Below are 21,046 nucleotides of genomic sequence, written 5' to 3'. Positions count from 1 at the left end.
GCTGAGGTCATTTCCTTCTATTCTAGCACTTCCTAACTCAGCAGCCAATAAGAAGCCGTGGAACACCTTTTGGCAGCCAGTAGGATCTATACAGCCAACTTTTCCAGTGTGTCTAAAGGCTATAGAGCACAGGAAGCTAACGGCAGCTTAATGAGTACACTCACTGGCAGCGAGGGAACACACATTTCCAGCTAGGAAAACAAACACGGGTTACACACTAACAGCCTGAGCACAAAGATGTGAATAATGAATTTTAACAAGCACTAGCAGATTACTAAATTACAACCACGACAGCTGTGCTCAAATGAGCTTTTAGACAAAGATTCTGTGCCATTTCTGTTCATCTTTCTGTCCATTAAATTCACTTCACTGCTGCAGAAGGCCACCAGAGATCCATTGTACTCTTTAGAAATCAAAGAGACTGAAAACACTGCCAGCTCCCTCTACAGTCACCAGCCAGGCCCTCGTTTACAAGGGTGCTACAACTAATGCGGCCTGGGTGTCATTATAACACCACATATATTACACTGTAGGTCATTTTCAAGGCTGGTTTTCAGAAAAAAGCCCTCAAAAGCAATAAGCATCCTCTTTCTGTGAAATGACAGTGGATGCTCTGGTGTCTTTGATGTTCCATGGAACAGAGAGGATGGTGATGCTCAATGTGCATCTGAGTTGAATTGATTTTTGAGAGAGTTAGTGACTACATTTTGCCATTGTATGCTACAGAGAGACACCTGTTGTCAGAGTGCGATCAATAAAGTTATATGGGCCAGATATGTGGTTGAAGAAGACATTTGCTCACTAAGGAAGGAAGGTTAGAGATGCTCTTCAGATCCAAATATTGTGATTGAGGGGTGGCTTGTTGTGGCTCAGGCGTGTATCAAATGGCCGTGATGTCCTTGGTTTATTTGGTCTTAATATGATTTATTCACATCATGACAGAAAAAAAAAGAAAAAGTGACAGTGAACTTGTCACTAACCTAATGTAATGGGCACAGACGGACCTGAAGAGCCTCAACAGCCTTTTTACAGAGTGCACCATCTTTCCTGTTTTTCTCCTCAGTTATTTTTTTGCCTGCTTCACTGGCCTCGCCCCTCGACTAAAGAACATAACATCTTTTAACACAACTTCTATATTGTGTACTAACTTTGGTAACAGTCATAAAAAGAATGAAAGACAGAAACAATAATGCTTGGCAACAAATAACGTACTTCCAGCAATGAAAGGTTCCTTCCTTACATGGCTCTGTGCACAGCTGCACAGTCCCACCTCTAAACTTTCCTGAAAGTGCAGAACTGTAGGTCGGCCTTCAGACATACAAGCTTTAGTGTGATTGGCCACTGCTGCTGTCAGTCAGTCCAGCTGGCTTGTGAGCAGGGTCTGATTTCCTGTGTAGATAAAGAATGTAAATATACTCTATATTCTATTTAGTGATGATTTTATTTTCCACATCTATATAGAGATCTAGAGATAATTCTGATTATTCTGGGTACTAGACATTGTTCTGATGTCCTGTAATGCCATATGACGACTGTATGAGCGCACAAATTAGAGCTTTGTATAGTTTCATTCTCTAACTTCACTGCTGTGCTGTGTGTAATCTCACGATTAACCCTCAACCCCTGCACCCCCTACCCAACCCCACGACCATCACCCATTTCTCTGAATTCTTGGCGGCTACTCCCATTTCCCAACCTGTAAGCAGTTAGCCTCGAGGGCATCCGAAGATCTCCAAACATTATGCAGAGACAGTATCTTATTTAACCAAACTGATGGATTTGCATGGGAGCCCAATAACTATGAAGTAGTTGGCTGACACCTGAAAAATACAAATGTCCTTTTCACAATGGCCATGTTTGCACTTAGTTTGTTCTCTTTGTTTGATTTTACTGCAACAGATCTCATAAAAAAAAAAGAAAAACACCAAGAAGTTCCCTCTGAGCAGTGTGACACTTATTTTCCCCTGTTAAGTTTATTTGCAGCAAACAACTGCAAAGTCCATGTCGGCTGGGGACAAGTAATGACATTGTCCTGTCCAGTGACCCAGATTAGCCAAAAATATATTTATTGCATGACTGTTTGACTATGCAGAGAAGTGTATTCTGGGAAGTGTAGTGTTAGTTTCCCCAAGGTGTGATGCAAACACATGATGTGCAATGAGCAAGGACGCACTTACTGTACGTACTTACAAAAGGAAACACAACTTTTACAAATTCAAAAACATTTGAAATAGGAGAAAAGAGTAAGGCTGAGTTCAAGTTAATGGAGCCTGACCAAGCCAGTTTGCCTGTTTGGATGTGTGTGTGTGTGTGTGTGTGTGTGTGTGTGTGTGTGTGTGTGTGTGTGTGTGTGTGATTTTGATGTAATGCAAGGAGCTGTAGGAGAACAACGGACTTGTTGAGTTTACCAGCCCCACTGCCACGTCTGCAGTACACCTCTGACTATGTAGGGGTCTCTCTTTTTCTCTTTGTCTGCCTGCCCTCATGGTTGTATGGACTGTTAAAACAAAAAGGAGCCATTTTCTATTGTTCACACCCCTCTCCCTCTCTCTTCTTTCTATGGTTATGGCAACTCACTCTGTCACACACTCTCTCTCTGTCTCTCTCTCTCTCTCTCTCTCTCTGATGTCTGTATCTTCTCTCTATCTTTGGTCAATAAAGCTGAGTTTCTCCAGTGCCCCCCTGCCGTCTCTTGCTTGTTGTTCTTTCCATCTGTCTCTAACATTCACTTTTTCATTGGCTGCTGACAAAGAGATCACAAGCTACCCTTACTGCATCCCTATCCCTATCTGTTATACTACCCACTGCCACTAACAAGCACACACACGCGCATCAAATGAGAAACCACACACACACACGTTTTATGCTTTAATTTAGGTGAGAGTTTTCAACAGCCACATAAGAGCTGTTAGTTCAGGTTTTACATGCAACTTTGTTAAAATGATGTAAGGATGAAGATTGGCTCAGTGCAATACTTTATAGACCAATTAAAATTTTAATTAGGGCAGGTTTTACATGCACTCTGTGTGCTCTGCCCTCATAGGCTCAAACAGGATTAAAGACAAATCTGGTCAGTTCAAGTACTCAGTCACTGTGAATGTGAAGAAGCAAAGTTGCTGTTTTTACGTCATATAATAAAGCAAACTTTTTTATTGCACAAAAACACTAAACTAACAAAAAACTAAAACCTAGTAAGGTACAAATCAGAACCAGGTTTATACATTACTCCTTCCTTAAAGACCTTCCTTATTGAGAATATCATAATATGTAGACAGTATTTGTTTCATAATGTTTACTAAATGTAAATGGCACATAATGTAATACAAAACCAGTTCAATAAAACTTTAATGAAGTGCAGAAAAATTGCAAAAGAAATGAAAAGAAATATTCTTAATAACTATTATCTTTGTATCACTTTTGTTAAAATTCTAAATCATGAATTTAGATGCATTTAAATGTGGCAGTGTGGCCTAACTGGTAACAGCTGAGGTGCTTTTGCACAAGGATGAGAATGAAATTAAAGCCCACAACTTAACTGTAGATAGGTTACCTGTCAAAAAGCAGAAACTGTCATGTGGCATCAGCATTAAAGAGAGGAATAACGATGGCTGTGCAGGGAGGTGGATGCAGTGTAAGGCATGCTCATGAAAAATCACTCTAATATTACTGCAACATTCCTGTAGGGACTCATACTGTGTCTGTGGCATCTAATATATTTCCACAATGCAAAAGATATTGAGCGCCAATGACCATAGCAAGGTAGGAACTGTTAGTAATGAAGAGGATATATAGCAGAGGAAGGGAAAGGTAGGAAAGTAGTTAAATAGTGTTTGCAGTAGATGAATAGACAGTTGGATCAATCCAGACACTCCCATGCCCTTGTTTTGCAGGAGCCCTGAGGCGCCCCCTAGGTGCCAATAGTAGGTACTGCAAGAACTCATGCTACAGCTACATTGTCACTGCATGCTCAGTCACATAACAGACTTTACTGATAACACTGATAACCTCACAGCAGAGAACAGAGAGAACAAAAAACATTGTTTGAGATAAGGGAACCAACTATGACTAGTATGACTAGTACTGTACATTAGCAAAGTGTCTATCTTAAAAAAAGGAGTTGTCGAGTTTCCTTTTGAATTGTTCTATGATAGTGTGCGTCTATCCTTGATGACAGACTGGATGTTTTTGTTCCTGTATGAATACATGATCTGGGGCGTGCAGCCACACAAACATGACACACATTTCCCCAGAAGACATAACACAAGGTGATAAATGATCATATTAGAGATGTCATGACAACGAGCATCTGAGAAATCTGAGGTCTCACACACACACACACACACACACACAGGATGGGTGTGTTTTCTGTGATAATAACCACTGATTGATTTATCTCTACATAATAATAATGGCCTGGTGTCTTTAACAGAAACCATGACTCCACATAATTACTACACTCTCTCACACATGTGACAGGATGGTAATAGGTCAGCAGGAGTTGAAAACCTGTTTCAATATGAGCATGCATCATAGCATACAGTCTCATCTTTACTGCTGTAACACAATAAAAGCACAATCGTTAAAATCAGAGTAGAATAATAAAATGACTTCATGGCCTAATAGGATAAGATTGCACATGACTTTGTGGTTTCTTCCTGTAAGTCAAACTTTATATAGCACATAAACAGTTACAGCAGAAATTAAGAAACAGACATTTTTTTGGTGTAGCTAATGAAGATGCATCACAAAAGTCAGCTTAATTATTACATAATGAGAATAATAATAACTTTATTTATATAGCACTTTTCAAACAACTGCTGTACAGCGATCCTGATTTTTGATACTGTGCAACCAAGTCTCCAGGTGTTATTTTCCTGCTACCATCGGTTTAATACATTGCTACCACTGCTAATGCTACTAATACTGTTGCTACTATTACAGCCACTACTAATACCAACAATTCCGATTATTTAAAAGGCAATAACATAATTCAAAAATATGATTTAAGAGTACCTTATATAAGAAAAAGCACTTGTTATGCTGGGTGGCCATTATTGGATCATTGTCGCTCACATGTGAGCAGCATTTTAAAGTTGAGTAGTTCCATCTGTGATATTTTATAAACTCATCATATCTTTTGTATATAAAATCAGCAAAGTAACCAGGGGCTATAGTTAAATGTGAAATGTAATGGAATGAAAAGCAGGATTACAAAATTTCCCTCTAAAATGTAATAGAGTTGAAGTACAAAGAGAATACTGTAATTTTTAGTACAGTATTTGAACAATAAATGTGCACAGTTACTTTCCACCACTGGCTAACTACTACAGTTGCTGTTGCTGCTGCTACTTCTTCCTTAGCCTCTATGTCTACAGGTCCTGTTTCCATTCCACTGTGACTGATACAACACTAGTGGCATAGTAGTGAAGGCACCAAAACATTTATGACATTAGTAGCGACACTAGTAGTGGCAGTAGTAGTTATAGTGGGAGATGTTGCAGCACCAGTAGTATTGCAGTGGTTGCAGTGGGCCAGTAACAGCAGTAGTTACAGTAGAAATCTGTTCTGACAGATTCATGTTCACATTTTCTGCTCTGACATCAGTGTTGTTACTTCAGCTGCAGTGGGTGTGAGTGTCAGGAGGTTGAGGATAATGAAATATGAAGTCAGATGAACTTGACGCCTCAAAGTAGAACTGGGTCAGTGGATCAGCTAAGAATAAGTCAAAAAAAGATAAAAAATACAGCCAGAGAGCGCGGTGTCAAGCACATAGAAATGCTCTTCTTGAATTAAAGTCAATTCTCACGAAGATGATAACTGAATAAGAGAATAACAGATTCCCCTATTCAGAATGCACCACAAAGGGGTATGTGCAGGGTGTGCAAATATGGATCAGCCTAAACTATTATATGTACAGGTTGTATTTACAGGTCAGATGCATGTTTGCATCTTTAGCTATTCACAGTGTCAGATTTGCACATGGAAGACAAATGGATTTTCATGTTTTCTATTCAATTTCAGGATACATATTCCATCTGTTGGGGGCTATAAACTCATTTTAAAACTAGATAAGCCAAAAAAAAAAAAAAAAAAAAGGCAAAGCCAGAGTGGGCATATTTTTCTTATTTAATAAAAACACTATATTTCTTTACTTCACAACAACAGCACATTCACATGTTCATGAACAAAGGCTGTGCACTGGAAAATGCAAGGTTCACCCACAGGTACAAACCAATATGAATGACAATGATGATTAAATAAGATGACAGCGGGAATGATAACTCGCATTTTTGCTTTATCACAGGCTACAGCCAAACGCCAGAGGTTACCATGACAACAGCTAATGGCTATCAAGCTCCCGTTCCGACCAGACATCCTCACACTGCCATGGTGAGTAGAGTGTATCTGTGTGACTGTGTTTTTAGGTAGATCTAGGTGTGCAATCACTAATCCAAAATTTCAAAGGGCAAGAGTTTCTACAAGACATTCTTCACGTCGTGTTTGTCAGAAAGCTAGTTTGGACATGAAAAGAGTAAAGGACTGCACCAGGGCGCTGTCTGCCAGGAAGCCTTTCATGATGCACTTATAAGAGGGGATCTGTTCACCTTTTACAGGAGAGTACAGACTTCCAAGCGACAATTTCCATCATCTTTTTTTTGGGATTCCACTCACTGATAATGGTGTGTGTGTGTGTGTGCTTGTGTGTGTGTAAGGTCATGGGAAGAACAAGACAACCACACTCCGGAGAGCATGCGAACCATTTAGGACAGGGAGTTCCTCTGAACTGGATAAATGTGATAGCTTACGTGTTTTTGCTTTAATGTTGCTATTGCTGTTTACATCTCCACCCAGCACAGAACACTCAGACCGATCGTTTGAAAAAATGTGTTTACTCATGCAGACGAGGCAGGTTGAGGGAAAGTGAACAAGCCAGGAAACTAAATCCCAAAAGAATTCCTTGAATTCCACATGAGTACATCTGACGGTGGTTTTATCCTTGAGGTAGGAAAGAGCTTAGGTTGAAAATGTGTTTACTTTAAGTGAGACAATGTTTTGTTTGTTTTTTTCCATCTGGATTTCAGGCACAGTGAACTGTATGTGTTTCCATGTAGACTGTCTATGTCTGGAATGCATTCAGTCGCATTGTTTCCTCTCTACAGGTGCATAGTTGTTCTACATTGAGATTTCCCATAACAGTGTTTCTATAATATTTTTTATAGGCACCCATTGTGTATTTATGATACTCAGTAAATTTAATATGACCTTACAGCACTTTTTGGCATTTTTATCTGCAGTTCTGTCACCATACTTAATATAATAAGTCTGTGGTACTAAATAGTACATTGACAGTGATCTTACTGTAGCTAGACATTTGAATCAACTATGGTATCAGTTTGATACAGTATTATAATATTGTAAGGGAGTTATATCTGGTCATTCAGTGTAGTTAGTTTCAGCTTTATGATGCCTGTATTATCCCCTGATGGTACTTTCTTCTATTTTTCATATATCAGTTTAGGATTTTTTTTTTTTATGAAGTAGCCTTAAGAAAACCTTGAATTGCACTTGAGCACAATGCAGCCTACCTTACCACCCCCGTCTGTTCTGGACTGTTCCGCTTTTGTTTCTCTGAAAACGCCACCTGAGCACATTTCAAGCGGGGTGGGGATGGGTGCTGAAGCTGGAGGTGGGGAGGCAGAGAGGAGGGGTTCAGAACCCGGCCCGGTGGGGGTAAAGGGGGTGGGGGGAGGAAGGGGGGGGGGGGCTCCAGTCAGATTGTTGTGCAGCTGAATAAATGAATGAAAGGCAGCAGGGCTGTAACCTGACCCTCTGATTGTCTCCGGGACAGAAAGGACCCCTGCATTATTCAGAGCGCGTGCCTAGAGAAAAAGAGAGAGAGAGAGGGAGAGAGAGAGGAAGAGGAGGAGGAGGAGGAGGAGGAGGGAACCGCCGGTTGGAAAAGCTGGCGGTAAAGGGAGCTCAATGTCATCCCAGTCAGAGGCTGCCGTCGGCGGCGTCACCTCAGCAGCGTCCGTTCCGCAGTTTCTCTCCTCCGTTTGCTTCATGTAACGTCCCGCCGGCCGGTGGTGCGGCAGCTTCTTTTTTTGAAGAAGAAGAAGAAGAAGAAGAAGAAGACAAAGGGGAAAAGAAGAAAAAGAAGTAGCGGCCAGCAGGTCGGTTAAAAACTAAATGTTATGAGCTGTTAAATAGTCGGTAGTAAAGGAGCTTGATCTTTCCTCACAGGTAGACTGAATCATAATTACTGATACTGAGAACCTGACAGAAATGTATTTTAACTGAAGGTAAACAGGAAAGAAAACTGGTATTTTCAGTGAAAGTGTAGTTCAGGTGGAGGAGGGTGTGTGTGTGTGTGTGTGTGTGTGTGTGTGTGTGTGGGTCCACTGGACTTTATTTGCATACTCACTGTGCTGTTAGCTAAGTGTGTGTGCTTGTTTCTCTCTGCGTGGATGTGTTGTGGTTCTGATAGAAACAGAGCCTGTAATTACACTGATTGGTTTTGAATTGGGGGGGGGGGGGGGGACACAGGATACTGCACCCTCCTGTCCTGAGAGAGAGAGAGAGAGAGGGAGAGAGAGAGAGAGAGAGAGGGGAGTCCAAAGGAGGTCAGTGGACCAGACTGCTTGCTGCAGTAGTCCCGACTCTCTCCCTGTCTCTCTGCCTCTGTGCTCCTCCTCCTCTGCATCACTTTAACCTAGATATAGCAATGACCTTAACCTGGTTTTCATCATCCACGTATCGAATAGCTCGGCAGAGCCAGAGACACAGTCTTGGTGTTGCTCCTTCTCTCCATATCCCTCATCAAAATAATTACTTCACTGGATTCATGCTGTTCACGCCCATTGATCCTGTCCAGTCTAGTTAGCCCTATTTTGGTTATCATAACGGCTCGTTATCCAGCACACATTTAAAATGACCAGTAAGCTGTGATAGTGTTTCTTCAACATACAGTTAACACGCTGCTGCTTGTAAAAACCTTCAATAAAACTTCAGCCCATGGTCAAGAGGCAGCGCACTGAGCATTTTGAGTGTGAGCCGTATGTATATGAACTTGAAAAAGGCGGAGGGCGTCAGAAATGTGCTTCCTCGTCACAGAGTAGCAGCTGATCAAACAGAGGAGAGAGCTGGCACATGTTCAGAGCAAACCACCTGAAGCAAGACTTCATTTGTTTGCTCCAGATTTTCATGTGTTGAATTTTCGATCTTTTCATTTGCTTGTAGCTGTTGCCAAGCAACTTGAATTTTTTTTTTTTTTGATAGTAGAGTTTAACAGTGTTCATGTTCATCTAGGGATGGACATTGCCATGCTGGATGTAATTTGCTGCTGGATGTGTATTGTCCTCTCGACACTGGATAAACACATCAGAGGTGTTTTTTAATTAAGACGGAGTATCTTAATCAGAGGTTAAACCTGATCACCTTTCACTTCAGTCCACTGTGGACACTTATACAGTTATAAATATCCTCATCAAATACTGTTTTTTGATAAGAAATCATCTTAAAGCTGTTGTCAGAGGCTGCTGGAAAAAAAAACAACTTGCCTTGTTTTCCCATGAGCTTTAATCAGGCTCATTGATTTTACTTAATTGAAGACTTACTGACGTTTCGCTTGAGTTCAGCTGACCAGTCCAATACAGAAGACCTAATGAAGGCTCCAAAGAAAGTGAGTATTTCTCGCATTCTTGCAGCGTTAATTTCTAGTTAGTCTTGGACAACTTTAATTTATTTTGCATCCCTAGTTCACACTGCAGTGCCCATAAGGCAGGCAAACACAGCCACCTGGCAAGAGGAAGCAAAGAGCAAGAGGCGACATTAAAACAGTCCAAAAAAGACAGCTTCAGATACGTTTTCATTTACATCTTTTCATTACAGAATGAGCAATTCAAGGAAGATTTATCCACTTCATGCAATAAACCTAATTAGGGTGAAAGAATCCACTGATGAGATCCTGATTAGATTTGAACTATAAGATTCATAACTGAGGGGTAAACAAAGTCATGGTGGTGGTTTTAGTCTGTCTTTATGGCCCGCTCTCTGTTGAGAATAGCTCATCAGCCCTGCTCACTGTTTTGTGTGGTCACCATTTGAAAATGCCAGATGATTCTGGAAATAACGAAGCGAAGAAGCAAACTGCCAATTCAGACAGACTGTTTGCCAATGCCCCTGCTAGGCCCGGGGACAGAAAAATCACAGCCAGCTCTCTAATTTGATTGGATGGTCGATGACAGGAGGTACCTGCCACATACTGAATGTCCCATTGAGACAGTCAGTGCCTATTAGTGTAGCTGAAGGTTTCTGTGTGTTTCTACTGTGTGTGTGTGTGTGTGTGTGTGTGTGTGTCTGGTGGAAGTACATTTTCCATTCCCGCCCTCTCAGCAGCGTATAGTGTGAGAACACTGACAGGAACAACAAAGTTATCATTGATGTCTTCTTCCTCCAAACCACTCCCTTTTCCCAGAAAGCACACACAAACACACACACACACACACACACACACACACACACAGATATACACACAAAGCGTATAATCACAGGTTACATAACAACTGTGTGGTTGATGATGCTAAAGCTGCTGAGCTGAGCCAAGAGTACACAGGAGGTCGAAATGAGAATAAGGAACCGAAGGAGGAACGGGATCTGAGAAACCGAAGTGATGACAAGAGACTGTGGGTGCAGGAGAAATAAAGGGTGGTGCAGGTGTGTGTGTGTGTGTGTGTGTGTTTGTTGGGGGTAGCTTGGACAATGAATGTCAGGCGAGTGAGGAAAACGTGAGGGAGGGAAGGAGGGAGGGAGGAGGAGGATGCTAGTAGGAAGCCTGTTCAGCCTCACACGGCTCGAAGTGTTGTTGACATTAACCGGCCGATGGCCTTTGAATGGCTGATCTGTCGATGGGCCTCCACTGGCTGACTTCCAGGAAGAGAGCGATATTCCACCTTGTGTTACTGATGAAGTCCCAAGCCTTACAGTCAAATCACTGCTGTTCACCAACATTGCTAATACTCAGTTTTGATATCTTTTGGTGGATGATGTACAATATGCTGTCACTTATGTGTGTGTTGTCAGCTGACAGTGAGCGGTGAACATGAATAGAAAAGAAAACATGTGGCTTGGGTGTTTGTTGCCTGTTGGAAATCATGTGAGCACCCCGCAGGCCAGCTATTAGACTGAGCCTTGAAAATGATTTATTTAAACAAAGCCTCTTCATGTTTGTGCATGTCTGAAGTAGCTGGAATTATAAGTAGTTCTTTGGGGTGTGAATGACACTTTGTGGCTATTTTTGTATGGCCCCTGGGAGTGGATGACAGTCCAAAGAGATGAAGGGGACACAGTGGTGTCTGTGTGTTTCTGGCTTATTTCTCATAACGTCTTTGATCATACAGTAAAAAGAGGTCACCTTGACACAGTCAGAAAAGAGCATACTCGAAAAAATGAAGGCACTTTTGCTTTGGATCTGTCGAACTGGAACCAATCATTATGTAATAAGAAAAAAATGCACAGTGATAGATTTAACTACAGCTGGGGTGTAAGTGCTGTGATTCAGTATCAGGTTGGAGATGGTTTTGGCACAGGTTTTGTTATGGCGTGATAATAAGACTGAACTTCCATTTCATTTTCACTCCATTATTCAGTCCAGGGATGTGTTTGTGATAGCTGTTTTCTGTTTAGGAGTTGGAATTATTTTGTCCAGCCAATGTCATTCAAAGAAATATGCCACTGTACTGAGTTTCCTCAGCCTCACCCATGCCAAGCTTTGTTTGTAATGGCACAAGAAGATGACTTCCTCATTCTTATCCATCCTTGGCTCAGTTGTTTCTGCAAGTTGTAAGCCAAACCAAACTATTTGATAAAATCAGAGATGCTGGCATGGATTCAGAGGTCTGGAATTAGGTTTGGTTTTTGGTATAGTTAAGGTCAAGATCAATGTCAACTGACCCTTGTCTCCACCCAGTCCATAATAATACAAAGAAACCAGAGCATGTTACTGCCATATCACTTTGAAAATGACAAAGAAAAAAATGTTTGAATTAAGCTTTTTTTTTTTTTTTTACATTCCATCATAGAAAAGTATTTTGTCCACTGTTAGTATTTGTGTTCCAGAGAGGAAGAGAACTGGAGGGATGCAGGAAATGCAACAATACAGTCCAGCCATGTGATGGCCACCATTACACAAGCTCTGCCACCCACTATTGTCCATAACATCCACCGACTATTGTTGTACTGTGCAACAGAAGTCATTCATTTAACACAAAGCCAAGCACAAACCACCTGCTTGCACAAATACTGTGTTTACAGCAAACATGCACACATAGACAATAAAAATACAGGGAACGGGACATAATTTAAAAAAAACAAAAAAAAACTGCCTTCGAACAGAACTGACTTTCAAAACAGTGTAAATTGGCTCATACATTCCTGACAGGAGCTGAATTGAGGTGAATTGCATTCATTTTTTTTTTTTTTTTCATGACAGAATACACAATAAACCAGAAACTAAAGCAGAGACTTTTTCTGTGGTTCGGGGGAAGTCAGCAGCGAGTGTGACCTCTAATGTCAGGGCCTCATCTCACAGCACAGTGCCCTGTTTTGAGGGTGAAAAACTGCAGAAGTCTCTTTATCACATTCCAGCTTCAGACAGGAATGTCAGCATGCCATTTGAGCTTTTAGGTGTTGCAGAATGTGCGAGGGGGGCTTGTGGTCCCGTCGTCTGTGTGTTTTCTTAAACTGGTGAGAGCCGAGCTGTGGACCCTCAAAGTCAGAGCCTTTTTCGGAAGTGATGTAATTTCTCTATTGTAGGGTTCGGATTTTTATGTATGCTTGAGGTTCAGCCGTCTGGTTTGTGTCCGTCACTGTGGGGAATGACTCACAACCATCAAAGAGGACATGATCTATATCATTTTTATCCACTTTTAGTTTCCACTGCCTCAAGGAAACTTTAAGGAGTACATGTGCCTTCTGTTCCCTTTAGGATGGGGCAGACAGATTTTCAGGCAGTAATGCAGATCTCTATAGTGCACAATTCTCTTTTTTCCACTGTTAAAAACTCTACTGTCTCTAGCACCTGCTGCAGTCATGATGGCAGTTGTTCTGGGATATTCCTGCAGGTTGCTTAAAGGCTGTTTGGGGAGTTGGTAACTGAATCAGACATAGATAAGGCAGCTGGAGTGAAAGTAAATAAGAACACTTCATCATGAAATCACTCCTGGAATGCACTGACCGTGGCAGACTGTGCAGCAGGAGTTTGAGGGGAGTTTTCCTTTAAGGTTAGCTAAAGGTTAGGACTTGAATTTTGGGTTTAGCTCAAGGCCTTTAGAGGTGAAGTGTTGAAGTTCACTGGCAGGATAAAATTAATCTTTGTTATATGCTTTGTAAACATTTGTTGATATGCACTTGGGGGATTTACTGGAAGTGAACCAGTTGAGGCATTTTATTTATGCGGGGATAACATGTACACAAACAGCAACTCTGTGGTATAAATGCTGAGATAAATGGGAAATGCTATAATCGTCAGGCTCAGACATGTTTGCTGTTGAGGGCTGTTTTCTTCCTGTGTGAAGCCTCCTTCCTCTGTCTAAATACTGCAGGCTAATGAGCTAGTTTCCGGAAATAGACAGGTGATTAGCACACTGCTCCTCGCAGTGTGAGGCAGAGCAGAGCTAGTTAATGCCATAAGCTATCACTGGGAAGAGGTTCACTCTCTTAGGACAACAGTGTTCTGATGGTTGGATATAAGCTGAAGCTGTAGATCTTTAGTGTAGTCAGTGTTTTTCATGCTGCTGAGGCTGGGTCAGCTTTAGCCAGGCAGCAGCATCAAAACGTACTGACGGGATGCTATTTGTAGAAACAGTGCAAGTTGCAATCTGTTACATGATCAATCAACTCGTGCAAAAGAAGAGGGAGCTGGTGATGGATAATAAGGTCAGACGCAACTCCTGATAAGTTCACCACAGTAGCAGTGTTGTCAGTCATTTTAGTTGCATAGTTTTGATTGTTTCTTTATGTTTAACAGAATATTTTAGAGCCATGAAGTGTGTTTGCTCTGGTATAGAATCTATGCATGCTCTAGTTGACAAATGATGGTACTCACGTAGCAACATGTAGTGACAACCAGCCAGCTAACTACCTAGCCTGCATGTGTGTGTTTTGGCTTTCTAAACATAGCGAGCAGTTATCCCAGTGAGCGTTAAAATAATCTAATCTGTCTCCACTCTTTGAGTCAAACAGAGCATTTAAGGCCATGCTAACGTTGCACTGGTCATCTGAGTTAAATGTAAGGTATGATATATGTATAATAGGTATTTCATGGTATAACATGGTATGAAAATTGATCGTTATCATACCATCTACATTTGCTTATTACCAGGATGTGCTCTTGCACATCTCCTATCCTCTTTGACTGCCCGTCAGACTCTGTAACACACTTAGTGGAGAAAATGGCAGAGAAAAGTGAGACAATTTATCTCCATTCCTCAAAAAATAAAATTTAAAAAAGCACTGTGGGATGACTTTGGATATCCCAAAAATAAACATGGGATTGTACCCAAGGACAGAAAAAAAATGTGCAAAAAATGTGGACACAAAGTGTTTGCCAAAGGATGACACACATCAAACATATTCGCCCATCTTTGAGAACACTGTCACTCCGTGCAGATCAAAGTATGTGTCTCATTTATAACTTTGATCCCTGATGGAAAAAAAAAACGCGTGAACGTCAATCATAAAATGCGCTATCAAAATCATTATCCACGTTGCACCTCGTGGCTGCATCTACGTTTTCTGACAGACACACACTGACCTGATCTGACCCCATAAAGAAACACACACACACACAAACTTTCCTGGCTCGGGCGGCCAACATAAGTGAGTGTGTGTGCAGACAGGATCGGTCTGGTTGTACTGTTGCGCACCTAGAGCAGTGGAAACTATTTCGATAATTGTTTAGAGCACTTGTGACGACATTTCTCAGCATTTTCAAGATATTTACAAACCAAACACTCAGTCAGATTATGGAGAAAACAATCAGATGATTCATGAAAATGATCATTAGTTGCAGTTGGATACAAAGTTACTCAGAAGAGCTTCAGTGTTTATTCCACCAAATTAAAGAAAGTTTTACATTAGTTTCTCTGACCACACATCTTCATTTTATTCAGAACCCGTAGCCCGTTAGCCGGTTAGCCTCAGTGTGTGGTCTCTGCAGTGTGAGTCCTGTGGGACAAAATCGTCTGATTCATGCTGGGAAAGGATTAGAATTATATGCTCAGTGGCTTTTTCTTCACACACAAACACACACTGCCACGTCCCTGAAATGCGGAGACTCAGTCATCCATGTGTCCCCTCCACCTCTAGTGAAGTGATTTGTCTGTCCTTAACTTATTTTCTGCACAAATCAATCACTGAAAGAGTTTTAGCAACAGACATGTTTTCGATTTAAAGGTTCCAAAGTCTTAACAGCAGATGAACTGGAGAGGACTTGCAGGGTGGTGTACTGAAATGGTTGTCGTCATTGCATTTGTGTTTGTGTGTCTGATATGATATGAAACAAATGGAATGATAGCTGACAGCATGTACTGTGTCCTGTTAGATTAACAGCAGGAGAGAGCTGGACTGTTACATAACGTGAGGGGGGTTGGGGGCTGAGGAAAGGAAGGAAAAGGGACAAAAAAATAATAAAAAAAAATTATTGGCAATGGGTCGGGAATTTCTGGAAAAGTTTTGATGGTGACATCTTATTCCTGCTGTAACTGGAAAATCATAAATAACATGACGGAAAGAGTGGCCACGTAAATTGAAGATTAAAATGTACCCATGATCCTTTATAGGCTTTCATATAGCGATATGTGACAGGATATCCTGTGAAATGATATGTATTTGGCTGTGTTAAATAGTCACAGCTCTGCAGGCCTCTCTAATATCTAACCATATTACTCCTCAATTAAAAATTTCTGGTCCATTTTGTTGATTGGATGCTAATCAAATTAACTAACACTTCATGACTTTATACTGTAGCTGTTCTTGGGTTCCTGCTGGCAGAAGTCTGAAAATTACCTCTGATATGATTATTTTTAATCAATAATTTGTGTCACATGATTGATGCCTTTGCTACATAGCTGTGTATAGTTAGTATAATTCACAGAAAACTGGCATTATTGCCAAATAAGGCAGGTGATCAGGATGACCTCTACTTTGCAAAAAGGGTCTTTAACAGAGCTTATTTTGCAACAGTGACAGACTCACTGTACATTAACTGTCACATAATACACACACAGTGCACCATTTCACTGGGCAGCCAGCCCAGCAAAGTACGGTTTGTTTTACTTTCACAGTATGAAATATTATTGCACACGCAGAGCTAGGCTCCAGTTTAAAAAAGCAATACAGCCTTTTCAGCTCAAGACATAAGTAATAGTGGATGGTTGTTCAGTGTTACTGCTTGTCTGTGTTTTGTCCCAGTTAGTCCTGCACTTGTGCTGGGAGTGTTAATCTGGCTCTCTGTGCTGTGCTTGAAGAGCCTGTGTACACAAGTGGTCACACTCTCTGACTACAGACCTTTCTGGTTTAGAAGAGCCCTCCATCTGTGTGTGTGTGTGTGTGTGTGTGTGTGTGTGTGTAGCATTAGTATTCACCCTGGAGAGTCTCACTGAAGCGCTAGTTGGGCCTTTTGTTGTTGTTCCATGAAGGGGTCTTAGGGGGTCTGGGTTGGGTGTGAGTGGTGTCATGAGAGACTTCGACAGGGACACAAATAGCTGCCATGAGTCCAGACATGCAGTGAATTCCTCTGAAGCACTCAGACCTCAAAAGGCACCTTGACATGATTTCAGTCTGGTTGCTGTTTCAAGCTCTCTGGCAATGGGTAGGTGAAAATTGCCTTCAGTATTCCTGTTTTGTGCTGCAATATGCTGTCACTGTGCTTGTGAGGTTGGAGCAGGGTGGAGATGCACAATAGACACACTAGGATGGACATTGCTTTATTGATTCTGCTCAGCTCGGCTGTGAACAGTTAACTCCCCAGAAGTCCCTGTGTTGGTTTGTGGTTATTGTTTTAACGCTACTAACAGCTAACCACCCCTTAGATTAAGCCAGGACTTAAATATTTAAATTTAAATGTGAAAACTGTATATTAAGCCTGTTTGTATTAACTGAGCTAATCTGGTTATTGTATTTCAGACTGTTTATTCTGCAAAATGTTAACCCCAGTGAACTTTGCAGCACGCTGCAAGCTCTCTGTGTTTTTGTGTGTGTTCTTGCGCAGGTGGTCTCCAGTTTTTGGTGTATTTCCTGTGTTGAGGGCCATTTCCGTGGATACAAGTTAGCGCAGCTTCCTGGTTTCCTGTTTAGATGACCTGTGACTTGTGATAGGCTTTTATCCAATCAGTTGCTTCCTTTACTTTGCAGCATCATCTGTTTTAATTTCTTAAAAAGTGTTCACTTTTATTTTTGATATCACTATCGTCATCATCCAGCAAGTGTTTTTTGAAACGAGGGAAAATGAGACTGAAGAATTGAAGAGGGCGTCACCCTTCACTGAAAGCTCTGTTGGACTCAGCAGTCGGCAGCTTTTATGTGAAAGGGGTTTTATAGGTTTTTATAGCCTGGAAAAAACCCACATATTGTCTATAGTTGAGTTTGCTGGAGACAGACATTGTATCAGTTACACTGTGCAATAGATGTTTGACGCTATTCTCCTTCTCCGTATGTGTGGTGTGTTCAAAACTCTCTTATCACCAGAATATGGCTACATCCATGGTTTCCTTTAGGTGATGTCCACACTACTATGTTTTCATTTTAAAACAGCATTTTAATACAAAAACGATCTCTGTCCGGACTAACACACCTGAAAATGCATACATACACAACCATTCACTACTCTGCAGTTGATAAGTCGCACAAGGTGCAGCAAAGGCACTTGTAGCGTTAAAATGCTGAATTTAACTGCACAACAGCTGCTAGAAAAGACAATAAGGTCAGTAACGCTTGTAATTTGTCATTCATGTTACTTTCCCCACTTGCTGTTGAGCTGATAACATCAAATCAGGGAGCGACCACTGGTGTCTGGGTCATCGTTTCCAAAGGTCTCCATGTATGCCCATCCAGACTATAACGCAGCCCTGGAGTTTTCAAACTGAAGCCGGGCCAGCAGTGTTTCCAAAACACTTAGTTTTTGGGGTTCGAAAACTCTGGAGTAGTGTGGATGGCAGGAGGAAACGTGGGAAAAGAAATGCATTTTACAACGAAAACATAGTAGTGTGGACGTACAGTAGCTTCAGGATGGTGAGCAGCTTATGTCTGCCATCTGTGATTAACATAAGCAAGTGCATTGCATAGTTATCCAACCGCAACCTACAGGCGTAGTAGTCTGTGTGGTCTAAGATGAGATTTAGTTTGAAAGCTGATGTCACAAAATTTCTTTTCTCATATTTTTAGACTCTTCAAAGCTTTCAGGGTGGCATCTGGTGCAGCAGAATATTTCAGGTACTCCCTTTTCCATCACTGGGATCCATAAAATAATGTCAAATAATGAACACGAGACACCAATGAAATACAGTCCCTGTGACCGTAAACATGTGTGTTTTACTAGTGATGCCTTCTCCATACTGTGCAAAATCACAGATTTAAATTGACACAATCACACACACAGATGGAGACACAAACTGTATACCCCGGAGCCACTCAGGACATGACCTAATTACTAAAAGAGTACATTTATGTTTTTTTAGTTTTTTCTGGTCATACTGGTGCGAACAACTTGGTTTCGTACACTATTTATCAAACGTACTTACTCTAATCGCCTGCATGTGCATCATGTGTATATTGTGGTTGAACACTGTTGGCTTTCTGGCATGCTGCCATGCTTAAGTGTGTCATTCGCTGTGTTTCTGATCAATCATGATCAACTTCCATGACATAAGACTGCTCTGGGCACTGCAGTTTATTGGCTCAATAATGTTGACCCACTTGTACATATTCACACATTGACACATGCACATGAATAAGCAGTCACGTGTATACTCCTGCTGCCTCCCTCAGTCTGCAACTCTCTTTCCCCAACAATATGTCTTTTCATTGTTTACTCTTTGTCCATTGCTGGACTCTATAGTCGTTACCTCAGTAAATTACCAGCACTGGTATAATGACCATCACAAGTCTCCTTGTGTGTTACCTACCATCCGGGGAATGAACAGTGCAGTGCATATGCAATAATTGGGTTACTGTCCCAATTTTCTGTGACCGACTTCTCTTCATCATATGGCTCAGAGTTATTTCCATCCTGGGAACTCACTAAGAACTTGTAATTTGTCATTTCAAACAGGGACAATTGACTGGGACAGGGAGATTAACGTTTGGCTTGTGTGGCACAGCTCACATTCAATTTTGTTGTTTTGTTTTGGGTGTTTTTTCTGAATTGTAGTCAATGATCTAGAGAAATTGACAGTTAGATGAGGAGGGACAGCTACCGTCTGTTGCACTGAGACAGGAGGCACAGCTAATAGTGGGTGCACGTAGCTTCCTTTGCAGCTACAAAGAAGGATGACCTCTCTGACCTCTGGACAATCCCGCCCCTCTCAAAATACTACCACGATGTCATTTAGTTATGTCAGGAACAAAATGACATTAGCATAAAAGTTCACCGTAAAGCTCTTCTACAGACATGTTTTAAACTGTGTAAAAATACTGCCACGATTAATATTGTGTTTAATATGGTTTCCTCACATAAAAAGTGAAAAAAAAGGAAAACTGGGGCTGGAAGCACATCTACAGTTACTTCTTCGCGTATCAAGATGGTCAGCCACATGTTTCAGCCTCAGACAGACCCAGACTCATTTGAGGAGTCTGTTGTGCACCAAAATCAGCAGACATATCAGTTTATGTTGTTTATTAGCTTGTAACTGGCAGTGGCTGACACAGTGTAAGGGGTTGTGTTAATACATACTCTCGCTCTCTGTACTGAAAAGGTATTATGCCCGCCCCCATCCCTTCAAGTTGACAGGATTTGTGTCTTAGGTTGTATGATGAATGGCTCCCCATCTGTCTGAATCTGTTTTTATGAGACTGTCATTGGTTCACTGCAGTTCCAAGGACGAAATATGCAGTCATAGAGTTGTATAGACTCATGATAAGACTTATATAAAAAACACCATATGGACATGTTAACAAGGATAAAAACTTGATTTTTATCGGAGGAGGTCTTTTAGTTAAAAGACTGATGATTCATACAGGTCATTATCAATTTCCCACCCACAAAATCTGTTTAACTCAAGGACTTTTATTTCTTTGCACAGTTTTGAAAAAGAAGTTCCCTCATATTCAAAGAAGACATTCATTAACAGTGCTGGTGCTTTCTGTGAGCAGTGTGTGACAAATTCCCTCCATGTGTTCGACATCTAGGTCAGTGTCTTGTCATCTACGCCAGACCAAGTTTTCACAGTAGAGAGGAGGAAAGTAGATAATTAGAGCAAAACTAATGCCCAGAGAAGAACTTATATATCATCCTGTCAAATACTGCTGTAGAACTGCTCTGTCATTTGCTTATTTGGCTTTGAAAAAAAATTAGTCTTTATAGCCTTAATTTCTGAAATGCAGTCTGACATCGGCACCTGGCTTGTGGCACCGTCCTCCATCATTTAGCACCGTTCAACACAATATCGCTAATTGGTCTTGTAAATTCGAGGAAAGTGTTTCCACTTCCATTGCGTCTCGATTTAGTGTTTGCAAGCAGAGAAAGTGAACCATGACTCAGGTCAGCTCTGGTTTCCACCTGCCTGATCCCGTGACCCAACACGCACACACGCAGTAGCCTTAGTGTGACCGAGGATGTAAAAAAAGTGGGGGTTAAGCCTTTCCTTAAGTTTTATTTTTGTCAAGGAGGACAAGCCTCTGAAACAACACTAAAACCAACTTGTCTCCTCCAAAAGAACTAATAATAAAATACTTTGAGGCTTTAGAAGCTTTAAGGCAGGACGAGGCCAAAGGTTTCATTTCATTTATGTTTTATTAAAAGGTGAATAGAACCAGTGTATCAGCCTAACCT

The 21,046-nt window shown here is 41.2% G+C and overlaps 1 protein-coding gene across 3 annotated transcripts in view; it reads left to right on the top strand.

Annotated features, from left to right (window-relative positions):
• Positions 1 to 21,046, top strand: part of palm2akap2 (PALM2 and AKAP2 fusion) — an 81,862-nt gene that overhangs the window by 43,897 nt on the left and 16,919 nt on the right. For all 3 annotated transcript variants that reach the window (XM_071466897.1, XM_071466898.1, XM_071466899.1), the window contains one exon: positions 6,305 to 6,390. In XM_071466897.1, the coding sequence (XP_071322998.1) occupies positions 6,305 to 6,390 (86 nt within the window). The remainder of the gene's footprint in view (positions 1 to 6,304; positions 6,391 to 21,046) is intronic.

Source organism: Trachinotus anak, unplaced genomic scaffold, assembly GCF_046630095.1.
Source record: "Trachinotus anak isolate AG129_WGS33_773 ecotype Australia unplaced genomic scaffold, CSIRO_AGI_Tana_v1 ptg000028l, whole genome shotgun sequence".
Taxonomy (NCBI): Eukaryota; Metazoa; Chordata; class Actinopteri; order Carangiformes; family Carangidae; genus Trachinotus; species Trachinotus anak.
This window is presented reverse-complemented; position numbering and strand designations above follow the sequence as displayed.